The 24,219-nt window shown below is 45.0% G+C and overlaps 1 protein-coding gene across 1 annotated transcript in view; it reads left to right on the plus strand.

Annotated features, from left to right (window-relative positions):
- Nucleotides 1–578: 578 nt before the first annotated feature.
- LOC126922702 (serine/threonine-protein kinase 17B) overlaps nt 579–24,219 on the plus strand; it is a 64,054-nt gene continuing 40,413 nt past the window's right edge. Inside the window, exon 1 of the mRNA XM_050735524.1 lies at nt 579–1,333. Within this exon, the coding sequence (XP_050591481.1) occupies nt 1,200–1,333 (134 nt within the window). The 5' untranslated portion in view covers nt 579–1,199. The remainder of the gene's footprint in view (nt 1,334–24,219) is intronic.

Raw genomic sequence — 24,219 nt, forward strand, 5'->3', positions numbered from 1 at the left:
GATGCTTTACTAGCTCGTTAAACTAGCTTTAAAACGGTTTTATTAACGCGAGATATCGCACGATAATAACGTAGAAAGAGTCTCGTGTTGTTTGCGTCTCGCCTGCCAAGAGAACGCTGCTGAATCGTTTTCTGTTCGGAAAGTACGGCATTGAAATCTCCGGGTGGAGAGTGGCAAAAATGGAGCAGCTCGCGGTCTCGGAGATCTCGTTATCGAATCGTATATAGGCTCGTGATATTGCTTATTAATCGTAAGATCGGTTTGCGAAGCTTGAAAGACGCGTGGGGCGACGGAGAAGGAGGATGATAAAGAAACATAGGCGAAATACGCGCGAGAGGAGGAATGGAGAGTGAGAGAGAGAAAAGGAAGTGGTCGGTCGGTCGGTCGGTGCATGCCTGTCAAGTTCTTTCTCTCTCGGGTTCGAAGTTGGTGCAAAGAGTAAGTTTACTCGTTCGGTTTCGGATCTGTTCGGATCGCTTCGGTTCAGTTCGGTACTGTCACCGAGTTTTATTATAGGTGGGGATACGTTTCTCCCACCACGTTAGAGATAGCGAAGGCGCTTCGAGAATCGAGAGTGGGGAATCGCACGAAGCTTCGGCGGAAGGTTCAATTGTTGGCCAACCATTGCGACGAGTGGTTGCGCGTGATAAACATTCGCACGATAGAAGCGCGTGCTTCGTTTCGCGATCGGTGCGTGCACTGGGGCTAGACTTGTGCGTTCGACGTCGCCTCTAATCGACGACGATCATCGTACGAAACGTGCAGCAAGATGAAACGCGTGCCTGTAATCGCGACAGTGACGTGGTGATTGGTTTCATCGTTGTTCGCGTTATATCGTCGTGAGTAAACCCGTAGTCCGTGTAAACGCAGTGACCGAAGCAGAGAGAAAACACCTTCCCTTTTTTTCTTACTACTTCCTTTCTATCGTTTGCTTGTGAATACGGAGGATACTTACGCGAGTATTGCTGGCTGTGATCGCAACAAGTGAAATCTCCATAGTCTTCCTCCGTCTCCTTCTCCTTTTTTTCTTTTATTCTTTTGTGTGACTCGACTACAACGAGACTACCCGTGTGCCTGCTGGTTATCTACTTTGGCGGTCGTGACGCCTCGTCGTACGACCGAACAACAGGAAAATTTGGGATTATCCGTGCATCTTTTGCGTTTGGTTCAGTTGACGTACCGTCGACCGGGTAGCGGCCATGACGGCGGACAGCTTGTTCGAGACTACCAGCATCCCAGGGCATCTCGCTCCCACGCCCCAGAGGCTGGAGAGGCTTCTCTCGAAACAGACCCTCGAGGAACTGTACGAGGTCGAGGAACAACCTTTCGCACGGTAAGTCCAGTCTTGCTTCTCTTCCTCTTCTCGCTTCGTCTCGCCTGCACGCCGTTCTATCTCTTCTCATCGTCTCTTTGTGTAACGAGGTTACCGCGTCTACTTATATGTTTCCGACTCGGAACATAGAACGTCGATCGTTTTTCCCTATGTGTGTCCTCGCTAGGTCACCGATCTATCGCGCGCATCGAGCTCCGTTAATTAAAATTGTTTATATCTTCTTCCTTCTTGTCTTTCTCTCTCTATTCGCGTACCTCTTCTCACTTTGTTTTGTTTGGCTACTGTGTCGAAATGCTTTCCTCTAGAAACATTGCTGTTTCGCGACTGGAAGCAGACGGTGTGTAAAAACCTTTGAAATAGGATTCGAGTAAGAAAACAAAAAAGTTCTAGCGATAGAATGTTCGAGTAGGGCCTCGGGGCACCCTTAACTCGGTTCTGGATCCTATCGAAGAAAGAAAGTGCCCCTACCGCGAAAGATCGAGGTCGAGACTTCGCGCGCCGATACTCTTTTACGACCTCCGTCTACGCTAGTCTACGCCAGTATCCTTTTTCTCTCGTTTCTCGAAAATTCCGTTGCTTCTTAGGAAACAGCGAAAGAAAAGAGAAGAAATAGGAGACTACCGTGAATAGCTTGAAACGTTCCTCCGAAACTGTGCAAGGTCGATGAGCATCTGCGAACACGGTTCTCCGTGTGTTCCGAATGAATCCTTATCCTGCGTTGTGCACACGAGATCGTCGTAGAGGAATTGTCGAATCGAATGGCGCGATATAAACGACACAGTTTAATTCGTTTCTAACGTCGATCGTCGTTGTGTATGGAAAAACGAAAATGTTATTTTTTATATTACGTTGGTCGTAAAGCAGCGATAAAGCGGCTCGAAAGAATCAACAAACCGTACATTAGCTATTATCGCGATGTTTCGACAGTCGCGAAGGTCGAGAGATTTTGCAAAATCGCGTAACGACGAGACGCGTGCGTATCGACGTTTAAAGTTACAGTTTTGGAGCGAATAATTACGAAGGTCACGTGCTTCGAATTCCGTTGCGAAAGGAAAAGTTTTCATCGCGAGGTGTACGCTGCGTATGCAAAGTCGCGTCAAGTTACGACGTAATATTTTCCGCTAAATATTTTTTTCAACCATATAATACTCGCAGGATGCGTTTACCGTGACAAAATTTGCCTGAAATAGTCGAGAGATCCTATTATGGTCAATCGCGCATTCATCCTCGATTTGCTCCAGTGCCATTTCCATTCGCGGTCCTTTTGTTTGCTGCTTATTGGAAGTGGGTAGGTAGTGGACTGCTGTAAACGATATTCTCGTTGCACTCGGCGATAATGTAGGACACCAGCTACGTTGTTTGTTGTTATTACACGTATCGACATCGTTCTCGTTATGTACATGTAATCCGTTTCGACGATGTCGATTCCACACATCGTCGATACAAACGTACTTAAGCTATGTGAATTTCAAGAGAGAAAGAGAGAGAGAGAGAGAGAAAGAGCAGGGACGCGCGGTGAATCGCAAGACGGTATTAATATTTATCGTCCGAATCGAGCTCTAACGACGTAACTCGACAGTTCTTTCACGACGACCCGCTATTAGTATTCTTTCAGTGACCGGATACGTTCGAGATATTCCACAAAGGTGTTAACCGTTGCAAAGATTTATGCAGCCGTCAATCAGGATCGCCGGTCGTTAGGCGTTAGCTACGAATGCAAAATAACAGCTGCTTACTAAACACCTGCTGCATTCGAGATTTATACACGCCAGTCGTACAGTGCTTTCGTATCGAAGAACGGAGAATTATATAGTAGCTCACGAAAGTATACAGCCCCGTGCAACTTATTTCGAACTATACTTTAACGTTATGAACGCGCGTAGGTCGAAATTACTTGGAAATATGTTGTTTACCGATCTGCTGTTGCCTAGCAGTCGTTGCTCGCAGTCGTGTGTGCGTCTAACAGTTTAAGAATTGATATTAATTGCGTGTACGTGCGATTCGAGGAAACGATCCTTTAAATTGTTTGACCAACTGTATGATGCATGCGAAACCTCGATATAAACTCGTATACGTTATTAAGGAAAGGAATGCAAACAACCGCGGCGATTCTTCGTAAAAGTCTGGCTTACGTAAGATTCCAGGGAGAATCGTGCATCCAAAAGGAGAATGGCACGGCGGTTGTTAAATGGCACTTTTTATTCACCGCATTTTATTGTTCCTTTTTCTTGCGGAATTGTTACATCGAATTAGTCGTTCGCTAAAGGTAAAACGAGTGGAGGTACGATTCAGATATTTAATTCTGGCTCGAGTTACGAACCACCAGCGCGACGCCGCGCCGCGTCATAAACTTTAGAGAGAGAGGGATCCCGATATAAATATTATGATTATGGCTATATCGGCTTATAGGGTGCCATTCGCGAATGTAAACTGAAAAGCAAATGTGCGCCGTTTCGTTCTCTCCGATTAAAAGATTTTGAGCGCGTAATCGATACTTACCCTCGCTATATGCTAGGCGTTTTATCGCCTACGACAGACATTTGCCTTGACGATTTTTCATCGTTATTCGTATTCGTTCGTCACGGTCTTGGAATTTTATATCGACTCACACTCTTCCCTCCCATCTCTCGCCGCAAAACGAACCTCTTGGAAGCCGAACTGGTCGACTGCGATTTTTGGTTTTATCCGCATGCGTGATTAGTAGACTGTGGACTCTTAAGTATAAAAATGCTTAAAGCGTTTATAAAATATATGCAAAGTGAAATATTTCTTACGATAACAGATGGAACATATTTCTGCTTGAGTTTCATTTATTTTTCTTTTTCTTTTTAATTTCCATTAACATCCGCGTTCCAACGATTAATGTTGATTCTTCTGAAAAAACAACAGGCTTACGTTTGCCAGTTGTGTATAGCAAGAGGATGAGATAATACATCAAATTCCGAGGCAAATTAAGAAAAAAAATATTGGTCGTTGCTCGTGTCTACTTTCTAATTTATAAAGTTGATCGATTAAGTTCTCCTCGTAGAAATCAAATAGCATTCAACTGGAGAGTTTAAAAATATTTGAAACAAAGTACGCTCGTACATTCCATCCGTAACATAGATCGATTTGGCGTAGATTAATTATTTTTTCGCTTCGTTTTTTCGTCAATGAAATATCACAACTAGAAGGTGCTTCTGTTTTTCCTTGTTCAGGTGTGAGCTCGCAAACTAATTACAGAGAGTATTATGAATCACACGCACGGTATTTCCCTACGTAAACATTTCGCCTCGTTGATTAGAGAAGCACGGTCGCCAGAGAAGCTGGAGCTTATGTACGTGCTATACTTTAGGATACAGACAAATTCATTTCTCGTGACTCAGAGAGTAAGTGGATTTCTTGTGAGCACGGGAAAAATGGTAATCGATGCGGCGCGACAGTTCCTATATCATTTAAAATAACGAGCATGTTATAATAACTGCACCGTGAAACTAAAAAGCAAATGATCCTATTATTATTATCATTATTTTATGTATAACTATTACTATAGAAATATCGTACGATAACCGGTCGACAATATAGATTCATAAGTGGTCTAACAAAATTCGTTCTCTATCGTTAATTATTATTACCTTATTACATTTTTATTTTTATTAACTTACAATCCGTTCCAATCTGTCGTGTTCGCTGTTGTATCGAAAGGTTTTTTTATTTTTTCCCGTAATTTATCTTATACATATTAATTTAAGCGTAGAATATAATATATCGAAAAAAGTATCGAGATGCAGGGGCAAATGCGTAAACAAATGCAAAAGCAAAGGCTGTTGGACGGAATAGCTGTGCACCGATTTGTTCCGTATGTCGGTTGGCGTTTTAACGAGCCATCGGCGAAGAGGAGCAAATTCAATCGGCAGAAAGATATTTTGTAGCTGTGTAAGAGTGGGACGCGGGCAGATGCTTTTTATGGTATCGGGTCGCGTCTTAGAATATACGAAGACAAGTGGGGATCGTGCAAAGCAGAAGAGAGCGAGAGAGCGAGAGAGTTTAGCGTGGGTTGAAAATAGCTTGTGGCCGGACTGAGAATGCAGAGACCGTCCGCTATGCACTTGCCACTCGATATTTATACCCTTATAATAGGTAGATTGGTTGCAATGTGTCTTCGTCTTACGTCGGTCGAACGCACGAGCCCAACGACTTACCTGGAACGGTGGACAAACCTCGGTAAACGCGGAAACATCGATATTCCGTTCTATAATTGCGTTGGATCGCGAAAAGTCTAAAAAGAAACGCTTCTACTTTTTCTGTGTCGTTCGAGAGTCGAGAGGCGCGTTCTCGTTGCTGTTCAAGTGGGATTTCCTGTAAACGACATACGGTAAACCACGTATACTCTATCGCAGGTTCGCAATCGTATTAAAATACGCGTTGGTTTCATACGACACGTAATAATCGTTTAGATAATTAAAGATTAGCGGCGGAGAATTATGGCTTAGCGAAAGACTACGCAGCAAAAATTTAGAAAGCTCATTTGTAAGAATTATAAAAACATAAACTAAGGATTCCATGTTAGACGCTTGCAAGAAAACGCTTACAAATTCATATTCATAATTTCCGTAATTTATGGAGTACGTAGCCGCGTGGATGCAATTAACTAAAACAGCGATTAGGCTTGACTTTTATTATTTATAACAGGTTTGTTATGATTTAATACATGTATGGTTTTGTCCATTGACGGGTTGTCAAAGAAGAGAGTGGCAAAGAAATAGCCAAGCGGCGAACTCCTCTCTGGTTACGTTCGCCAAGAGCGCTCTGGTTGGAGCGTACGAGGTAACGCGACGGAAACGGGCATGCCATCTGGAAAGTAACGGTAACGGCACCTGCAATTAGTGCGACAGCCAGGCTGCCTACTTGTTGGAGGCTTGCTCGCGAGCTGGTCGTCGGATGACCTTCCACCGAGGGGGAAAAACGAGATCTCGGAGCGCGTCGCCTGGTCGCTTCATCTCCTAGCAAAGGGATACCGCGTATCCGGTTTGTCGTATTCCGTGGTCTTTGTTGGGAACGGTTAAGGACGACGACGTGTTTCGAACCGTGGGTCGGAGCTTCGACACGCGAGTCGTTCACGGTACACGATCCATTTCACTTTTTATAATGCAATAAGAATCTCGAAAATCATACCGTTCAGCGATCAGAAGGAGAAACCTGGAGGCAACGTGGATCTGATTGGTCGTTCCTCGTAAACCCAATATTATCGTTACTTTGCCGATGTTTATGCGATTTCGTGTTTCGCGAGCATAATTAACGAAATAGAGAGTGTAGTTATTCGACAAACCATTGTATCTGACAGCGAGAACTTTGGTTTAGACGATCCATTATTTTTTTATATTGTACACACTTTATGCATTCTCGCGTTTTTAAATTTCCTCTACAGACATCCGCAGTCTAGTTAATTCTTTTCTGCGGAAACGTAACTTCGACCATTTGCCATACTTTGTTTCTCGTCGTATAAATCACAAAATGTAAGAATTGGAAATATTTGGTTTATTTCAGTTACGAGATTTGTAAACTTCTTACCGTCGTATGAAATACCATGGATTCCAGACTCGTTTCGAGAGCTTATCGTTAGTAAAAAATTTCTTTCGTCTGGATTTCGATCTAAATTCGTAGCCAGCCCACCCCGTCGATCCTCTTGACAGATTTCCGTTCGGGCGGAGTTATGGGCTGATTCTTTCACGATTTTTCTTCACCCTCGACAGGGTTTCTACTCGCGGTACGTCCCGTAGGAGGCTCCGGCAGCTGTCTCCAAGACGAGCAACAGCTGTGCTCCCTGCTGATCCCATTGGCTCGAGGCATTCTTGGACGGTTCTGCGTGTCCTTTGCTCTCGAGGATACTTCTCGTACCGTGGTGCTTCCTTTCACTTAACATAACAATGCTCTTTTTTCGTTCGAAAGAATGCGAGTTCGACAAGAGGCGGCTAACGTTCCGGTTTTTCTTTTTTTCCTTCCGTTCCTCGTAGTCGCGTTTTCTTCCTTCAATGCAACAGTGGACAATGATTTGGAAAGCGACATTTCGTGATCAAAATTCAATTTTCAGTTTCAACGTTTAATCTTGTAGCTCTTCTCGCTTCTTCTTCGCGTTCCTATCACTTTAGACATCCTAGAACAATTTCAAGAGAAAATTTGTCGAGAAAGTTTATAAAGATTAATTAAAAGTGATATACATCCGATTTCTTTTATACGAAAGCTTACACACTTGTTAACATGAGCGTGTAAATTTTAAATTCGACTTACGATAAATAGTCGAATCACATCGTATAAACTGACTTTGCTAATAAGTTGACGGAGCTTTAGCCGATAGAAAGTGGATATAAAGGCGTTTTTCAATTTTCGCCGAGGAACGTTTCCCTCGGACCATTGTACATAAGTCGAACTCCACTCGACCAAGAGACAGATATGTTTGTTTCAGCGAACAGGGAGATCTGTTGTTTTGACAATCGGTTGGGCGGTCGTTAGTCGTCGAAGGAAAGGGGAAGTCGTGACTCAGCGAGGTTCTGCGACATCTTATTAACATCCCTTCTGCACGATAACGGCGATTATCGGCGATACAGATACAGCGGACGATAAAGCGGTCGTGGCGTTCCGTGTCGAGAGGGCTCTTCAGCTTCCCGTCTCCTTAATTATATTTATCGGGTCAGTCGATCGGAACGGTCGCCGCGGACCGAGATCTCACGTTGGTTCGTCGCGAACTCTCTCCTTTGGTAAAAAGTACGATGGCTCGATCGCTTCACGGGTGAGAAAATACGATGGTACGAGCCGCGAACGAGCTACATCAACGAACAAACGTTGCCTTCTTCTCAAGGTCGCCGTGATCATTGTCCGTTCACTGGCGCGTTGCTCGCTCATCCGATCGATAACTCTCTTCTCGTGGATCGTGTTCTACGAGTTCGAGGGAAGAAGCCACCCAGAGTCGTAGTCGTAGACGTGGCTCTTGAGAAATAACGAGAAATTCCAGCCATCGTTATTCACCGGTACCGTATTTAGACAGGCTGTTATTCGTGCCCGTTACAAAGCAACGAATACTCCCTTCGGTCGTCGCAGGTGTCGCAGTCCTTTTCTTTTCACCGACCTTCGAATAAAGATATCGTTTCGAAGGGAAGAAAAATTTCCGTTCGAGTTCGATTTCTAGCTCGCCACGGTGAAACACAGCAAGATCCAGATCTCGTTCTGGATTCGTGCGTTCGAACGAGACACGGTAGATTCGCGGTGGTATCTCGCCGGAGTACGGGAAATCAGCGAATCTCAATCGGGCGAGAAACGTCCTGCCGGAATGATCTATGGATCGAGATCGATCGCGAGCTCTCACGAGAACTGCTACGAAAGGCAGAGAGAGGTGTTGTATAGTTGTTGCGATATTACGACATAGAGGTTAGGCTTGGAAGTCGGGCACGATGGAGAAGGGCGACGCTGGATCGTTCGCGATCCCCATGATCTATGGATCACGATTTCTTCCTGCCAGGACGTTTCGTTCGAACCGTTGCGCCGTGTGTCCTGTGCTCACGACTCGAACGCGTATCGTGGTTTTTTAGATTGCTTCGTTAAGGATGAATCAGTGTCGCAAGAAAGACGTTACGCGATGTTGGATAAATCGTTTAAAAAATTGCTTTCTCCGAACGTGCAGCCTTTCTTTACCGAGCTTCTTAGTTTAACTACTTCTCTTGAAATTCGTCAGGCAGAAATTCACGAGAAATTTCGCTCGATTCGCATCCTCTCGAAACGATCGAATTTTTTCAGACTCTTGAATCGCGTCTTGGTTTCGAGCTGGGAAACACTCTCGCATGCTTGAAAACGAGATTGCTCGTTGTTCCGTGGCGTACTCGACGCCTACGCTCGTTTTCTTCCTCTTTTCTCTCTGCACGCGCTGCGTGTTCTTTCAACGAAATGAAAGACAAGTTTGGCCAGCGCTTCCATTCATAGTTATTAGGGTTAAACGACGCGCAAAATGCGCCTTCTCCTCTCGTATCCTGCGTCTCCTTCTTTCTTATTGCCAGCGTCTTTATCCGCTCCGAAAGGAATCGTGTGCATCCCTCGCAGCTTTTCGTTTCGTTTTAACCGACTCGCGCTGCGAAGTCGTAAACAATAATAACGATGCGATCGTCGAAGGAACCTCGCAAGCAATTGCAACGTGATTATCCGTAATGTCTCTGAGCGTACAGGGTGTTTCGGTTATTTTGAATTTTTAAATATCTCGGCAAGTTCTGAAAGACGAAGGAATAGCGTGAGAATGAAATTAGCTGATTCAGAACGACGAGCATCCAATCGACGATCGTCAACGTTTTTGTAGATGAAACTGAATATCTTTCGATACGTCGATCGACGCGTTCCATAACTCGGCGTGGGTGCTCGTCGTATAATTCTCTCGTAATCTGCGTACGAAAAACAAGACACAGAAGACGAGAATATCGCTTAGCGTTTCCCGTGGTCGAACAAAGAGATAGCTAAATCGTTTTTAGGAATACCAGGTAAACGAAACACCCTGTATGAACATACGTATATTAAGGCACGATCTGCCAGTTGGACGTGGTATTCTTGTTTTCTCGTTACCGATGCCGAAGTTATACTCGCGTGTGCCGTAGAAGCCGCGGAAAGTAGCAACGAACGAATTTGTACGGGCGATATCGTGAAAGAGTCAGGGCAAGAGAAAGAAAAAGAAACGGAAAAAGAGAAAGAGAGAGTCGTAGCTTGTTCGTTAAGACCACATACGCGACGACCTCGTTACTACAACGCGGTCGCTCCCCTTCGGTTTCCGTTCGGTTAACCGTAAATTACAACCACGACCGGTGTGTAACGAGCATAATGGCGACGGTAGCCGGGTGAAGGTCGGCCAACTCGAGCGAGCGATGCGACGCGACGCAAACGACGATACGAATCGACCGGCATTTCGTTTCTTTTACGATAAAAAGCTATCCGGAGTATTTACCCGTCTTGATGTCGAGCGGTCGAATCGAAAAACCCAATACCAGCACAAGAGCGTTCTTGTATATCGAGCGTTCGATCAAAGATAGGTAACCTTGTCCTTATGTAGCGCGGTCGAAAGATGAAACCTCGATCGAGGCTAACGATATGCAGATTCGATTATCCTTCCAACGTTCGCCATCCGCGCTTCTGTTCTCTCTTCAAATTTTCCTTTCTTTCGCGTCGAAAAGTTCTCGTTACGTTGCACGATTGCCTTGGAATTAAACGAGTCGCTTCAGTTCGAATCGTTTGTGTTCGAATAACCTGATTTCAAGAGGACACCTAATGGCAAATAAAAAGGAAGTAGTTACAGCGGATTATGGAAATACTCGAGCGCTCGTAGAAGCTTTATACGAACACGTATTATACGAACGTTGGAATATCTACAAACTTAAATATGCTATACGCGCCAGGCGAAACGTCTTGCAGTTTCATTAGCAGTATAACAAGTCCTGATCGTATTATCATTATATTGGTAATATCTGAGACCAATATGAACGGATTTACATCGGTAAAATGTATGAAATTATTGGAAATGAAACGAGTTGACTAATAAGAACACTCGAGAAGATATTTCGAGTCTGGTAAACGACCAGTTTTCCTCATAGGCAGATTTTAAGTTTGTTGGAATTTAAATTACTCGGACGAAGGTAGTTTGACTAATCCGAACAGGGTCTTAAAATTAATCTCGGTCGTGTAGCATCCAGAAATCATTGGAAAGTATGTTTCAGCGTGTCTAACCATCCCGCTCGAAGGTGTCCTACTTCGCCAGCAACATATATCGTCGATCGTTGCGGTTCCGCGTATCCATTGTGGCGTACATTGGAAAGGGAATAACCTTGCCCGCATTTTCTATCGTATCGCAAGATATCTACCCCTGTTTCCTTTCGCGTACCGTCCAGATTACCCGATTATTATCCTTAAACCTAAACAGATACGATATCCATTTTTCATTTTCCAAAGCCTAGCAATTAATCTTAACCAAAGCGCGATCTCGTTATTTAGCCGTGGAAGAAATATTCGGATAATAAGTCGATCATCCGTGATTCACCGGTAATTTCGAGCTTTCGAATCGTTTGATCGATTCTCATCTCGAGATCGTTCGACTACCCCCAATAACAGGGTTGCAATTAGGCGAATGATCAGCACGCGCGGTTCCTACGTAACTCGCATGAACCAGATACGTAGACTTTGTAATTGTAGATTATTACTTGGGTACCGCGTGATCTGATAAGCTAAGGCCAAAGTAGAGAAATTACGCGAATCAATCGTACCTTGACGGTCGTTCGAGATGCGTAAGCAATAGTTTGCGGAGAGAGCAACGCAGGAATTTGTTGCTTCCTTCATTCGTTGCAATATCACCGTTTCCTCGAGATACGCAGTTTTCCTACCTCCAGATATATATTGCCAATTAGTATCCTCGTACTCGGAACTTATCATTCTTCCATTTTTACTTTCCATTCGTAAAATGCGTCGGTCACTCTGAATGGTCGAATGTCTGTAATCTTACGATAACAAATGGATCATTGTTGCCAGGAGCGTTCAATGTTTCATTTCATAACGATACAGCGAAGAAGAGAAAGGATTCTTATCGCTATATGATGGCAAACTTTGTTTAAAATACAAAACGCTGCTTAACTCTTGCAAGTCGGTGCTAGCATCTTACGAAACGACGACGATAAAAAGTAACATATTTGCACGTGTGAAAATTGACTCAGCCTCCATCCTGCGAAGGTTAAAGATCTTGATATTTTTTTCTTTTTTTTTCAAAGAAGATAGAAATAAGGTTATGGCAAAAGTAAATAACGCTAGACCAATAAAAGAAAATGTTAAAAGTCAATTCGCCGAGGGAAGAAAGAGCGAAGTCGGATAAACCGTTGGATCGTTCTCCGATCGACGCTCGACAAAGCCGATCACCCACGCCTCGCAGGAATCCCAAGGGCGAATTCGTGTCTCTCGAGCCACTTACACCTCCGGCGGCTGCTCCGGCCAACCGTAGTCGATATAGTCCGACGATATCGCTTTACCGGTGTCCTCTCTCTTTCTCTGTCCCAGATTCGATGCTATACGATGCACAGTACATGCCTGTAAACATCATGGCCAGCTCTGTATACGGCCCTTGTAACGCAATGCGGGTCAATCGATCGGGTAGATTCGATCGGAGTATCTCGACGTGCGGTCCTTTACTTTGCTTCGGAAGGCCACTCGTCCTTTTGTCGTCGCAGTTAACAGCGTCGATAAATTGACATCAAGTTGCAAGTTTTAGGTTTTTTCAACTTTCACGCTGATCGAAACGGTGTCGCGCGTCAAGTTTTTTTTTTTTTTTTTGTTTCTTTCTTCGAAAGGACAGTGTGATAAATTTTAGTTGAATCTATAATTTTGCGATACGTCGGAAGATAAGAACAAAGTATCACGGCGACTGATTCTATAATGTAGGTGAAACGGTCGCGCGACGAAATCCGCTTGTTCGCATCGAGCCATTGAGCTCGACACCATTCATCGATAGCATCGCGAAATCGGGGAAAACTTTTAAGCGATATTCATGAACGGTCTGCTGCGAGTTTCTTCCGCCTTTCCTCCGGAAAGACACTCAGGCTTCGGTTACGCACGACCTGTTGCTCCTACGATATATTTCACCGGTCTGTGGCATACGCGCAGACTTGGACGCGATTTAATCGCGATACGAGTTACGCGCGAAACTTTCACGCGGCTGACGTCATTGGTGTAACGCCGAAACGAAGAGCCTTGAACGAGCAGATTCCGGAGCCGGCGTTTCGTTATCGTACACAAGGTGCATTCGTCATCGATCTAGTCATAGTAAACTTCTACAAACCTGACCTACATCGCTTTATGAATCACGAATTCGTGCTGTCGCTGTGAACCGGTAATCACGCGCACGATTTCGTGGATCCGTCGTTAATTTGTACGAACGACAGAGGCACGATGATCGCTTCCATTTTTTGTAAATAACATTTTAAATAATATTTAAGTAGACTTTTTTCTCGAAACACCGATTTACGTTCATTAGCTGCCAAGCTGTGCCCATTTACTACACGTGTGTACCTACGCGATTGTCACATAGCGGATAAAAAAACGTTATTTTGTCTCTTAGCAAACAGCACGTGTTCGCTACGATAAATCAGGATAGAAAAAAATCTCTGGTTTACATCAGTCCTAACGCGATTCGTGGCAAATGTCGGGTTTGGATCGATTCAGTTAGGCGAAGTCACCGAGTGTTACAGAACACGTGCAACGGTATACATATTTGGAAGTGGTTGCGTCGGATTTTCGCAATTCTCTGCCGGTACGTGGTTGGGTGCACCGCGACCGCGGTCGTGAAAGGTGCGCCGTGAAAAGTTTACGCGTTGTTCGTGGTCCGGTCTTTTCAAGCCTAGCAACAGAAAACACCGGTCATCAGCAGAAACGCGAGAATTCGTTCCCCTCGACACGCACATTCCTCGTTCCAGGGACTGACAGCTGACGAGCCGGTCTGCGGCGCGTTTCTCGCACGCAATCTCCACTGGTCTCCGTGGTTTTCTCCGTTCCTGCGACTAAATAATCCCGAAAGCCTGTCTCCGTGATTTTAGAGTATCGCGCCTTTAATTCAAAAAGAGAGAAAGAGAGAGGAAGAAAAAAACTGAGAGAAGGAGGAAGAAAAAACCGGCATCGTATCGAAACACGAGCAAAAAGCAACGTTCGACGCAACGTTCAGATTCTTTTCTCCGGAAGAATGTAAGGTGAAACGTAAAAATTGCAGTCACACCTGTGGTGTCTGTAGCCGTGACACGGGATATGACATTCCATCGTAAGTACACCGCATTCCAAGAGAAAGGACAGCAAACCAGAAGGAAATAAACGTCGTTGATATACGTAGGAATACGTAGGCGGGAATTGTCGCAAGAGATTTCATCCGTATTTTCTTCGTTTCATTCTTTCCTATTTCTTTCGTTTTTTCTTTCCGGATCATGAACAGGCTTGCACGAATTGCACGCGAATGGTCTCGTTCATGATCGTCCCTACGTAAAATACAGTTTTGCAGAAGTCGAACGTGCGTGACCGTGCCAGAGACAATTTTACATGCCCACCTACTATATAGAGTCTATACCATGCACAGGTGTGGCCAGTTATTTCGCTCGATTTATTGCCCTCTTCGTTTATCGCTGCATAGCGACAGATATTGGCAATGTCGTAACAGCTTTTCGTCCCACGTTGGCGAATTTTTCGATTCGCCTCTGAAAGAAATTATTACGATATTTTGGTACAGCGCGGCCACTCGAGAGAAATCGACTCGGTCGCAATCGCGAGTATCTGCACCGCTGTCCGATTTCGAAATCGATTCGTTCGTAACTCTGATCGATCAACGAACAAAGTTCGTTCGACCATCGACTCCGCCGCTTTGCGCAGAATCGTTTTATCGTAAGTGGTTCTATCCTAAGGATTTGCATTTATGAAAGAAGAAAATAACGAGCAATATATATATATATATATATATATATATATTCGCGAAAGTAGATCGGAAATGGACACTCGACCCGTTAAGACGAAAGGTCTACGTAGTACGGAACACGATGACACGAACTGTCTAACTGTCGCTTCCTCTTTCGTAAGCCGTACGTACGCTTTAACGTTCTCGTTTACCAGGTTGGGACGTGTCCTCGTTTCTCTGCGACTCCTTCCTTGAAATCGAACGATCTTGCCGTTTCCTCTTCCGATAGCTCGACGAATACCTCTGCATATATTAACGAGCGAAGGCACAACCTCCTTTTCACGCGAAATCGTATTAAACCGTTTGCGAATCGTTTTAGTCGCATTTTTCTTTTTTCATCGATAGAGAACTTCGTCCGTAGGATATCTGCCCTATATTCTATTTCAACTTTCGTTTAATAGCGTTTTCCAAGCAGAATAAAACGACGAACAACTATTAGCCGGCTACCGGTGCACTCGTCCATGCACGTTCTGATACTCTGCTTGATTTATAGTAACAGTTTCTGAATTTGATCGAAGCGTGTAAGTGGATGAAAAAATTAATTATTATTATGGACACGGAGGATCAGAAATGTCATTTTTCTCGATAGAAATTCAACGTTTCATGTTTTTCTGCCGGTTTAGAAAAATCGTAGGCCCTCGTGCCCTTACCTATGCCGATCACAAAGGATAAAATAATTACGCTCGTTGAATTTATCCGTAACTTTTTAATGAAAATAAATCTCGCGAAAGGAAATATTGGAATGTGCGATTATTTTTTCACCGATAACGTAGATGTTTCGTCAAACGTTTCGTTAACTTCCAGAAGTATCCGTCTATGGAATATTTGTACATTTTTACGTAGGATGGTTAGTCGATGATGACCCGAATGTCGAGAAATCGTCGTGGGATGGGCGTAGCTCGGGGATCTTTCTTTCGATTCCACGCACTGCGATAATTATACGACTCTTTGTAATTATTGCCTTCCCCTCCCAATGTCACCCTATGGCGCTAACCGTGTGGCGTCATGCCAGTCGCTTGCTTTCCACTCGAAACTTGCTATCTTTTTACCTTTTATGCGCTTGTAATTTTCACTTTTTCTCGATTGCTTCATTACACGCTGCTATACTTGTTATATTCACGTGTCTTGTTTTTGTTGCAGGTAAGTCTCAAGATATTTTTAGCATGTCGAAGTCGAAAAACTTCTGATAATTTATCATCCTTTTTGGTAAGTCTAATATTTTTCGTCGTTTCGACAATCTTGAATTTTCGAGAATATTTCAAAATCAGATTCGAATCGATGCGATAATTAACAGGATAGTTAGGTCTTGTATTCTTCTATGAAATAGACTTTATATCGTATTTGGATGTGTAATATCATCGAGTAAAAAATTAACCATCGCACATCTCAGAATCAAATAATAACTTGGATAATCGCGAAACATTTGTCATTTATAACATAATATCGTAGTTACGAAAGTATAATTTTTCTATATGATCCTAATTGGATAATAACTAATAATAATAGCTAGAGGCTGTAATTATCTTGATGCTATACACAATACTTGTAACAACAGTTAGATAATAACAGTTTGATGACTGGCTTCGTGTGGACGTTATTAATAGTCTGTTGGTCGGTCTCATTGAGAATATATCTGGATAACCCTTAATCCCTATTTAACGCTCTGTCGAGCGAAATAATGGCCGATTCTTCCATGTTTACGAGCATTAGGATTTACGGAAAAGAGCAACCATTTACGCCCTAACTACTTCGAACCTCGTCGAACTTTTACACGTTTCTACAACTTGGAATAACTCATTTACCAAACAACGTCGAAAGTTCGTTGGAAGATGCGAACGAGTTACACGCAGCGAGACGTAAACGTGTACACGAGAATATGTACGCGAGAACGATCGCCGGTTGCCTCTGGATCACGTTTAGTTAGCACAGTTTTCTCTCCGGGACGGTGAACGTCGCCGAGGCCGTAGACGTGGCGCCGATTTAAACGTTCCTCCGTTCCGCTCCAGCTGAAAGCCGTGCACTGTTGCTCGCCAACGTTTCGAGCCGCGATCTACGGATACGCTCGATCTCTCGTGGTCCATTGGAAAATAGCCGCGTTAGGATCTAAAGGTTTATTCCATCGAGAGAAACCGTCCACTGGATGGAAGCGTACCTATTGTGGAAAATTGGAAAGAATTTTTATAAATTCCTAATCGGTCCGACAAAATGGAAAGATATATTAATCTCGGTATGAAGATGCGAAATAGCTCGTTATTATTCAGCGCGGTGTTCGCGAAACTTCTTCAAGAAATTAAATACTCTAGAAGCCTGCAACATTTGTTTGAAAGAATTCGCGATCAGCGAATTCTCTAACGCTTCATAGCGGATTTGCAAGAGAAGACTCGTGAAGTTACGGAGGTCGAAATGCGCTGCGATTCTAATCGAAACTCGCTTAACTTTCGCTGCGAATTTTCTGATATCTCTGTGCAGCAAATACTTGGACGAGCGGCAACGAATCGCGACCTGACTAATATCCGCTTAATCGAGTCGCCTCTTACCTTCCACGCGTCCTTGCGTAAGCGGCTCGACGACGGCCTTTGTCGTTGTTATTGTGTCATCGCGAGTAATGGGTACGACAGGCCGCTTCTGTCGGACAAGAGGGAAGAGCGGGTACCGGAGAGGAAACTCCGTTAAAAGGCAGCCTCGAAAGCGCCACGTGGGCGCTCACCTTCGATCGCGACGCGTCCACCGCGACGCACTCACACACACGACTGTTTCGTACGCAGATATACGCGTAGATTCGCGTGAGAAAATTTCACGGTATTTCGGTGTACGCGTCGAGATGCGTTAGTAATCGCGCGTAGGTTTTAATTGGGCTGTGTATATGCGCGGCTTGCTCCATACGTGTCACGTAGGTGAAACGGCACCTATCCGTGCCAATCCGTTCCCTTTGTTCTCCGCTCTAACGTCGAGACCTATTACTCGCGCGTTTATCTTTGCCCTTTCGGCGTAAATTCCCGGTCACGAATCCTTTTCGAGCTCCGTGTCAACGTAACGCGGTCGATCGCGATAAATATTTCAGGTGGAAATAGTCGACCCGTAAAGTAAAGCGGCCGACTTCTTCTATTCCGTTCTTATTTTTCTTTCCTTGAGAGCTCGATGACAGAGGACCAAGAAGTACGAGTAAACGACAGATTCGAAGTTTGATAAAGCGAACACAGGGCGAGGGACATTTCTCTTGGTTTTAGCCCTCGAAACCTGTAAACTTTTACCTATTGATCGATTTTACGGCCTGGGTTTATCGCTACCATCTTCTGCATGGACTAGCGCAGCTTTCTCGTTCACTATGTTAAATCGATTAGGAACGAAAGTGGATAGGGCTGTTCGTTCCGTCAACCCTGTCGCGGCCGTGTTCGTCGCAGCTCTAGAAACCTAGATTCCCGCGCGAGTCGGCGTCCAGAAGATCGAGTGGATTAAAAAGCGAAGCCAAACCAGTCCTCCCTGTTGTTGACGTGAAACTTTTCTCGGTTCGGTCTGCGAACGCCGCGAAATCGGCATATAAACGCTTTGGACGAGGGAGAGGAAGAGGGAATCCTCAAACGAATCGAGGAGTGAAATTTTACCGCCTTTCACCGTTTGCATGCCATTTCGATCGAACCTGCCACCGATGTCTCCCGCGCTGTCTCCGTATCTTCCACGATTTAAATCCAGCTTTACGCAGTGCGTGGAATTCTGCGTCGTCGTGGCGAAGAATCAGCCTCGAGCGACGAGCATCGGCAGAAGAAAAACGACCTTCGACTTTTGCTCGTTCGTCTTAGTAACGGATGCGTCAGAGCATCTCGCGTTCTGCCACGCGTTCTAACGTCATGTATCGCAAAAACTGCCCCGGATACATGGGGTTCTCGCGAGAACAGAACACACCATCGTACAGAAACGTAGCAGCACCACGTAGATAGCAGAATGGAATAAACCGATGCGGACTATTTTTGGAATCGTTTGCTTATTCCCGTCTCTGGCATTTTAATCGAATATCCTGTTTGATGAGCAAACATTACTCCGCTGGTATTCCACCTCCTCCTCTCTCTCTATCTATCTATCTATCTTTCTCTCTTTGTTCGTTCATTTTCCAAGAAACATCCGTCGCTTGTACAGTCACCGGAAATTCGGATTCTTCGGAGATTTTCTTCCCTCGAAAAATGCTTTCAGAAGAAGTTACGCTGCAATGTCGAGAGAGTTTTAATCACCGGACAAGGTGAATTTCCGCGCGCCGGTGGAATACCAAAGAGGTGAGCAAGCGAGGAAAGGTGGTCGCGATTCGAAGGCTAAATTTAAAGATCGAAAGGTTTGGACGGTGGCTGTTGGTCGACGGTCTGCCTCGGCTCGCTTCCAGATTCGTCGATCGCCGGGCGAATGCACGAGTATACAAATATATCGCAGGCGCGTGCACTGCACACACGCATTCCCTCGGCTACGCGACAGCCGTGCATTCCAGAGGAGTGAGCGCTGCATTATCATTGGCGCCAGCGCGCTTTCGATTCGAGGAAATCCGGAGAACAACCCTAAAAAAAGCGGTTTTCACGGTTTTATGACGCCTTTCTACGAGTTTACTTCCGCTCCTCTTCGACCGACTCTTCCCTTCCCTTCTCTTCTCTGCTTCCTTAGTTACTCGATATCCCTTTGCCGAACGAGCAACGTTTGATATATCTCTTCCTATCCGGCAACAACCGTCCGAATACGCGCGCACCGAGGCGTTTTATGGACCGTTTTATGTCCATAACTGCTTTGTTTAATTTTCTAGTGGACTCTACGGGAGCAAGCCGAAAATAAAAGCGCGACAGTTGCGTCAATGGTATCGCTTACGTAATTGCATCGACGCAACGTTCGTCGATGGTGACAAACATATTAAGTAGTAACGTTCTAATTATCGTGCGTATAGATCGTTTCTATTATCGGTTACGAATAAACGTCGTTTCATCGAGCGTAAGAAACCAAAGCGCCTTTCGATAGACCTTGAACTACAATCGGCAAGCTTATCGAGTTAGCGACAACCGGATAATTGCATCTTGGCTAGTTAACCAACGATAACGCGGCAGTTGGCCAAAGATTTCGACGAAAAATTCTTCTCCCGTTATTCAGCTCCAGCGATTATGCTCTTGATACGTCATCGGCGACCAAAAGACCGTTAGACAGAGAAACGTTATACCAAAGGGCAAAACACGGCGGAAAGTGTGTCGCAAGCGTGTAACTCCTCTCGAACAGCGAAATTGACAATGGAACAACGAGAGATCTGCGCTTGGACGCGTGGATAGCTGGAGGCGCGTCGAAGAAGGATATATCATGAAAGACTTGGGTGGTGAACGCGCCGCAGGAAGTAGGCGATGGATGCGGGGCAGCACGACTCGCGTCTGTAATAAAACGGAACTCGTTTTGTGACCTCTGGCCATTTCGACGGCACAGTAAATTTTGCCTTTGGCGAAGGACCTGTTTACCAATTACCGGGGCTCGTAGCAAGCCTGGGTTATTCGAGTCACCTAAGCTTCGATATCGATATCAAAATTCCATCTCGAATTCTGCATAAAATCGTCAAACTTGTACAGCCAAGTATGATAATTACGACTAAGAATAGTGATATTAGTTGAACAAACTTTCCTTTTAATGAGTAGAAATTACACGCTCCTAGTGAATTAATTGTCGATGTACGCGATATATTTATTTCGCTGTTTATCATGCTACTTATAACGAGGCGAACGTAGATGGTTTAACAATAGTTCGTAAGAGAATTTAGCGAATTAAGAAGCGGAATTATTTGCCTCGAATAACCCTGCTTCGAATGTGAACGCTGGTAGAACCGTCTTAGACGGTCGAATCTCCGAGCGACGAATTATCGGACATTAATTTTACGAGGATACGGCGAGCCTCCTTGTCGACTCGCTTTCGCATTTTAGGAGGCTCGGAACGAGTTTCCCCGGTGAAGTACGCGTATCCGTGCATCGTTCATGTTGCAAACTGCGAGGAAGAAGTGGCACGAGGAGGCAAGTGGCACGAGGGCAAAACGAAAGGGAATGAGTTTTTAACGGACGCAGTAAAAGCGCTGGGCGCGCCCTTTCTCTCTTCGAGGAAGGCATTCCGTCGAACACAAATCGCGCAGTGTTTCCGAGGGTTTCACCTTTTGTCGGTGAGATCCACGTCGATGGAACGACGTTATTTTCGACGCTCTCTATACCTGGGAGAGCCGCAGCCTGGGCCTTTTACTCGCCTAGTCCGGCTGTGTCGTGCCAGAACGAGTGAGTAATCCCTTCGGAATTTCGCTCGAAAAGTGCCTTTCCTGTGAAACCAACCAGCATCCTTCCGAACACTCTCCTCTCTCCTCTCTTCTCCATGCATCGCTAAAGCCTCTCTCTTTCTCTCTCTCTCTCTCTGTCTCTGTTTTCTTTCTTTCACAAGCCCTACACGAAGCAGCGTTTACTGGAACATCGCCAGAAAAGAAAACCCTTCCTTTCATCCGCTTTCAAAGACTCGTAATATTCGTCCGAATGAAACTTTACGGCGCGCCAAAATATTTTTTTGGCTACGGATCCGGCTTACCCAGCTATCTCCGCTGGAAGATCAAAGTGCAGACGGATTGGGTACTCTCGTCGTGCTCTTTAAATTTCCGTATTTTGCCAAGTTTCGTCCGAACGAGTCCATCTAGGTGACGATGGGTGCTCCCTAGATCCATCGATCGAGCTCGATCTTGGCCAGAGAAAGAGAGAAAGAGAGAGAGAAAGAGAGAGAGAGAGAGAGAGATATCGGCCCGTGGATAATGCGAGTAACCTTCATCCGTGGACCGTTACTCTGCCCTGCCGGGCCCGCCGGCTACGGTTATTCAGGTCTCTGGGTCCCCGATCGTCGCGACACCGAGGTGAGGACACGTCTCGCGTGAGACAGCCTCCTTCTTCGCGCCACTCTTTCAGTCTCCAAGTCTATGCTTGACATCGCGGTGACCGTCACCACGGCAAACCGACGCGTTTCTCTTCGTCTTGCCCGTTAAATCGCGGTTCATCGCGGTAGATGCGCGGCTACAGGAATTATCCACGACGGTTTGTTACGCGCGAAAAGATTCTAGCGGAGAACGTTACTTCCGATTCGGTTCGAGGTCAAAACCGATTCGTCGACTGGAGACGCGTGTCGGCTCGATGCCTTCTCGCGTGACCGCCGGTCTTCCGCAAGTAGGCCACGTGCAAAGTAGGCCTCCTCACGAACCAGCCCGATAAACGAAGACGCGTTGCGGCTGCGGCTCGCGAGAAGTCATCTCGCCTCTTTCATCCTTCGTGTCTTGTCTCGACGAAATACGGGGTCACGTTGTAAAAGGCGTTCCTTCCCAGGAAGAACGAAATACCTGAGTCTCGGGATTCTCGCTAATGGGATCAAGGGGCGGGCAGAGTTCGCGACGCGTGTGCTCGACTCGCTCGGATCATTTGCTCCTACGCGACAGCTCGTCCGTTTCTAACATCGAGAGATTCGTTTCGCGATAAATCTCTCGGTGTTATCCTTTGAACGTCTCCATTGAAGAACTCGACGCTGTCCGCAGAGGTGGTCCGTTGTCGCAGTTTAAAGTCTACGTCGGTGTTCACGAATTACGTATGCTCGCTAACTATGTATGTGAACTCGTCGACTAGCAACGAATACCGTTCACTCGGGAACGCGCGATGTTTGCTACGTCGAAGACTCCGTTCGTTCAAACACTCGATTGCAAATTTTTGCAAGTGCATTGTCCAGATGCGTACAGTTATCGCGCTAAATAAAATAATTCAAACTCTAATCTGTCTTCTTTGGATCACAAAAAACGTTCCTTTTGTACGAAGAGTATAGTTACGTATCATTTAAACGATTATGAGAAGGAATGGCAGTTACGAAATATTTGTCTAAATTATGGATACTAAACGATAGAAGCAAGCAACGATATTAGCGATCGTCGATACATGGTGGATCGCGTTTAAGAAGTTGCTGGCGATCGTATCTCGTAACGGCCACGATTCTCGAAGGAGAGCGATTCACGATCGCCTCGACCGAACACCTTTCCTAGTTTTGTCACGAGCACTGTGTCGAAGGCACGATATCGTTACAGAGCGATGGCGACAGAGCAACGATCTCGTGTCACGGTGTAGGATACGCGAATTCGTGCGTGGGTTTGCCGATTATATAGGCTGAAAGTTGCCGATCGTACCGCTAAAAGACCGTCCAATTACCGTGGCCGATGTGTGGTATTAATGAGAGCATGTCCATGCCATGTAGCTAGTTTTGAAAGCTGTCTGATTTATAGTCTCGGTTTCCTTCGAAACGCTATTAAGTATCACCGATATCTAACCTGCAAATAAGAACCCTTCCAGCATAGATCTCGGTATAGCGCGTGCTATATACGACGCTCGTGGACGACCTTATTTCAACGCTAAAACTTGCGACACTTTTCGCCGTGACTTTTTTACGAAATACCTGGCTGCTCGTAAATCGCTATTTACTTCTGCAATTCGCGATTATCCACGTACTTCCACCTTCGTAATCCTCTATTATTCTATCCTATTATTTTCCAGGAAATTAGCGGCGAAGAAAGACGTAGCGTTTCGTCAGAAAATGAGCAATAGCTTCTTTTTCTATCTATCGGCAGTTTGAAAATTTCGTCCTAGAAATTGTCTTTTCGTTCTGAAGCTAAACACGTGTTCTTCCATGCTTCTAAAAATTTCCAAAATATTGCTCGTTTAATCGAAAATCATTCCTGAAAAAGCTTATGCGAACTTAACCGGTTGTTTGCACACTTTCAACTATGTCATTGAAATCCTCTTGCTACGGTCTACGTTTAGAATAAATTAATTAGAATATATATATTTCCTCAAAATCGAAGAAATTCTTTTTAACGATAAAGCTAATAACCAACTCTTGTAAATAGGTACGTGAGAAATAGGGTAGGTAATTAAGGAAATAAATCATTTTATGGCTTAGGTCTCTGTTAAGCAAACGATACCTGCTAATTTGTGACGGAGGATATGTCAGGGACAAATTGTCTCCGCCTTAAGCTGGAATCGATAGTTCTGTGAAAGAGTCGCGGTTTACAGATTAGCCGGTTCTCGGTTCTCACGACGTAGTAGCCTTTTGTATGCAGAAGCGAGCGAGAAGGCACGCAGGCAGAACTGCGCCGAGGAATTTCGACCGGACCCTGGTCGACGTTGAATCACACGTGAACGTTAACTCGCTTGGACGTACATACCGCATATACCAATCGCGTTGTGACTCACAGTCTTCGCGTTCAGACCCCTGTCAAAACACTCGACACATCGGAGAAAGGAACGCGACTTTTGTTTCGTAATCACAAATCGTTAGATGAACGAGACACGAAACGATCCACGTGTTACATCATGGTATCTGTATTTCTTACAATGACGAAGATACTTCCTAGAAA

The sequence above is a fragment of the Bombus affinis genome, chromosome 12, assembly GCF_024516045.1.
Source record: "Bombus affinis isolate iyBomAffi1 chromosome 12, iyBomAffi1.2, whole genome shotgun sequence".
Lineage (NCBI taxonomy): Eukaryota > Metazoa > Arthropoda > Insecta > Hymenoptera > Apidae > Bombus > Bombus affinis.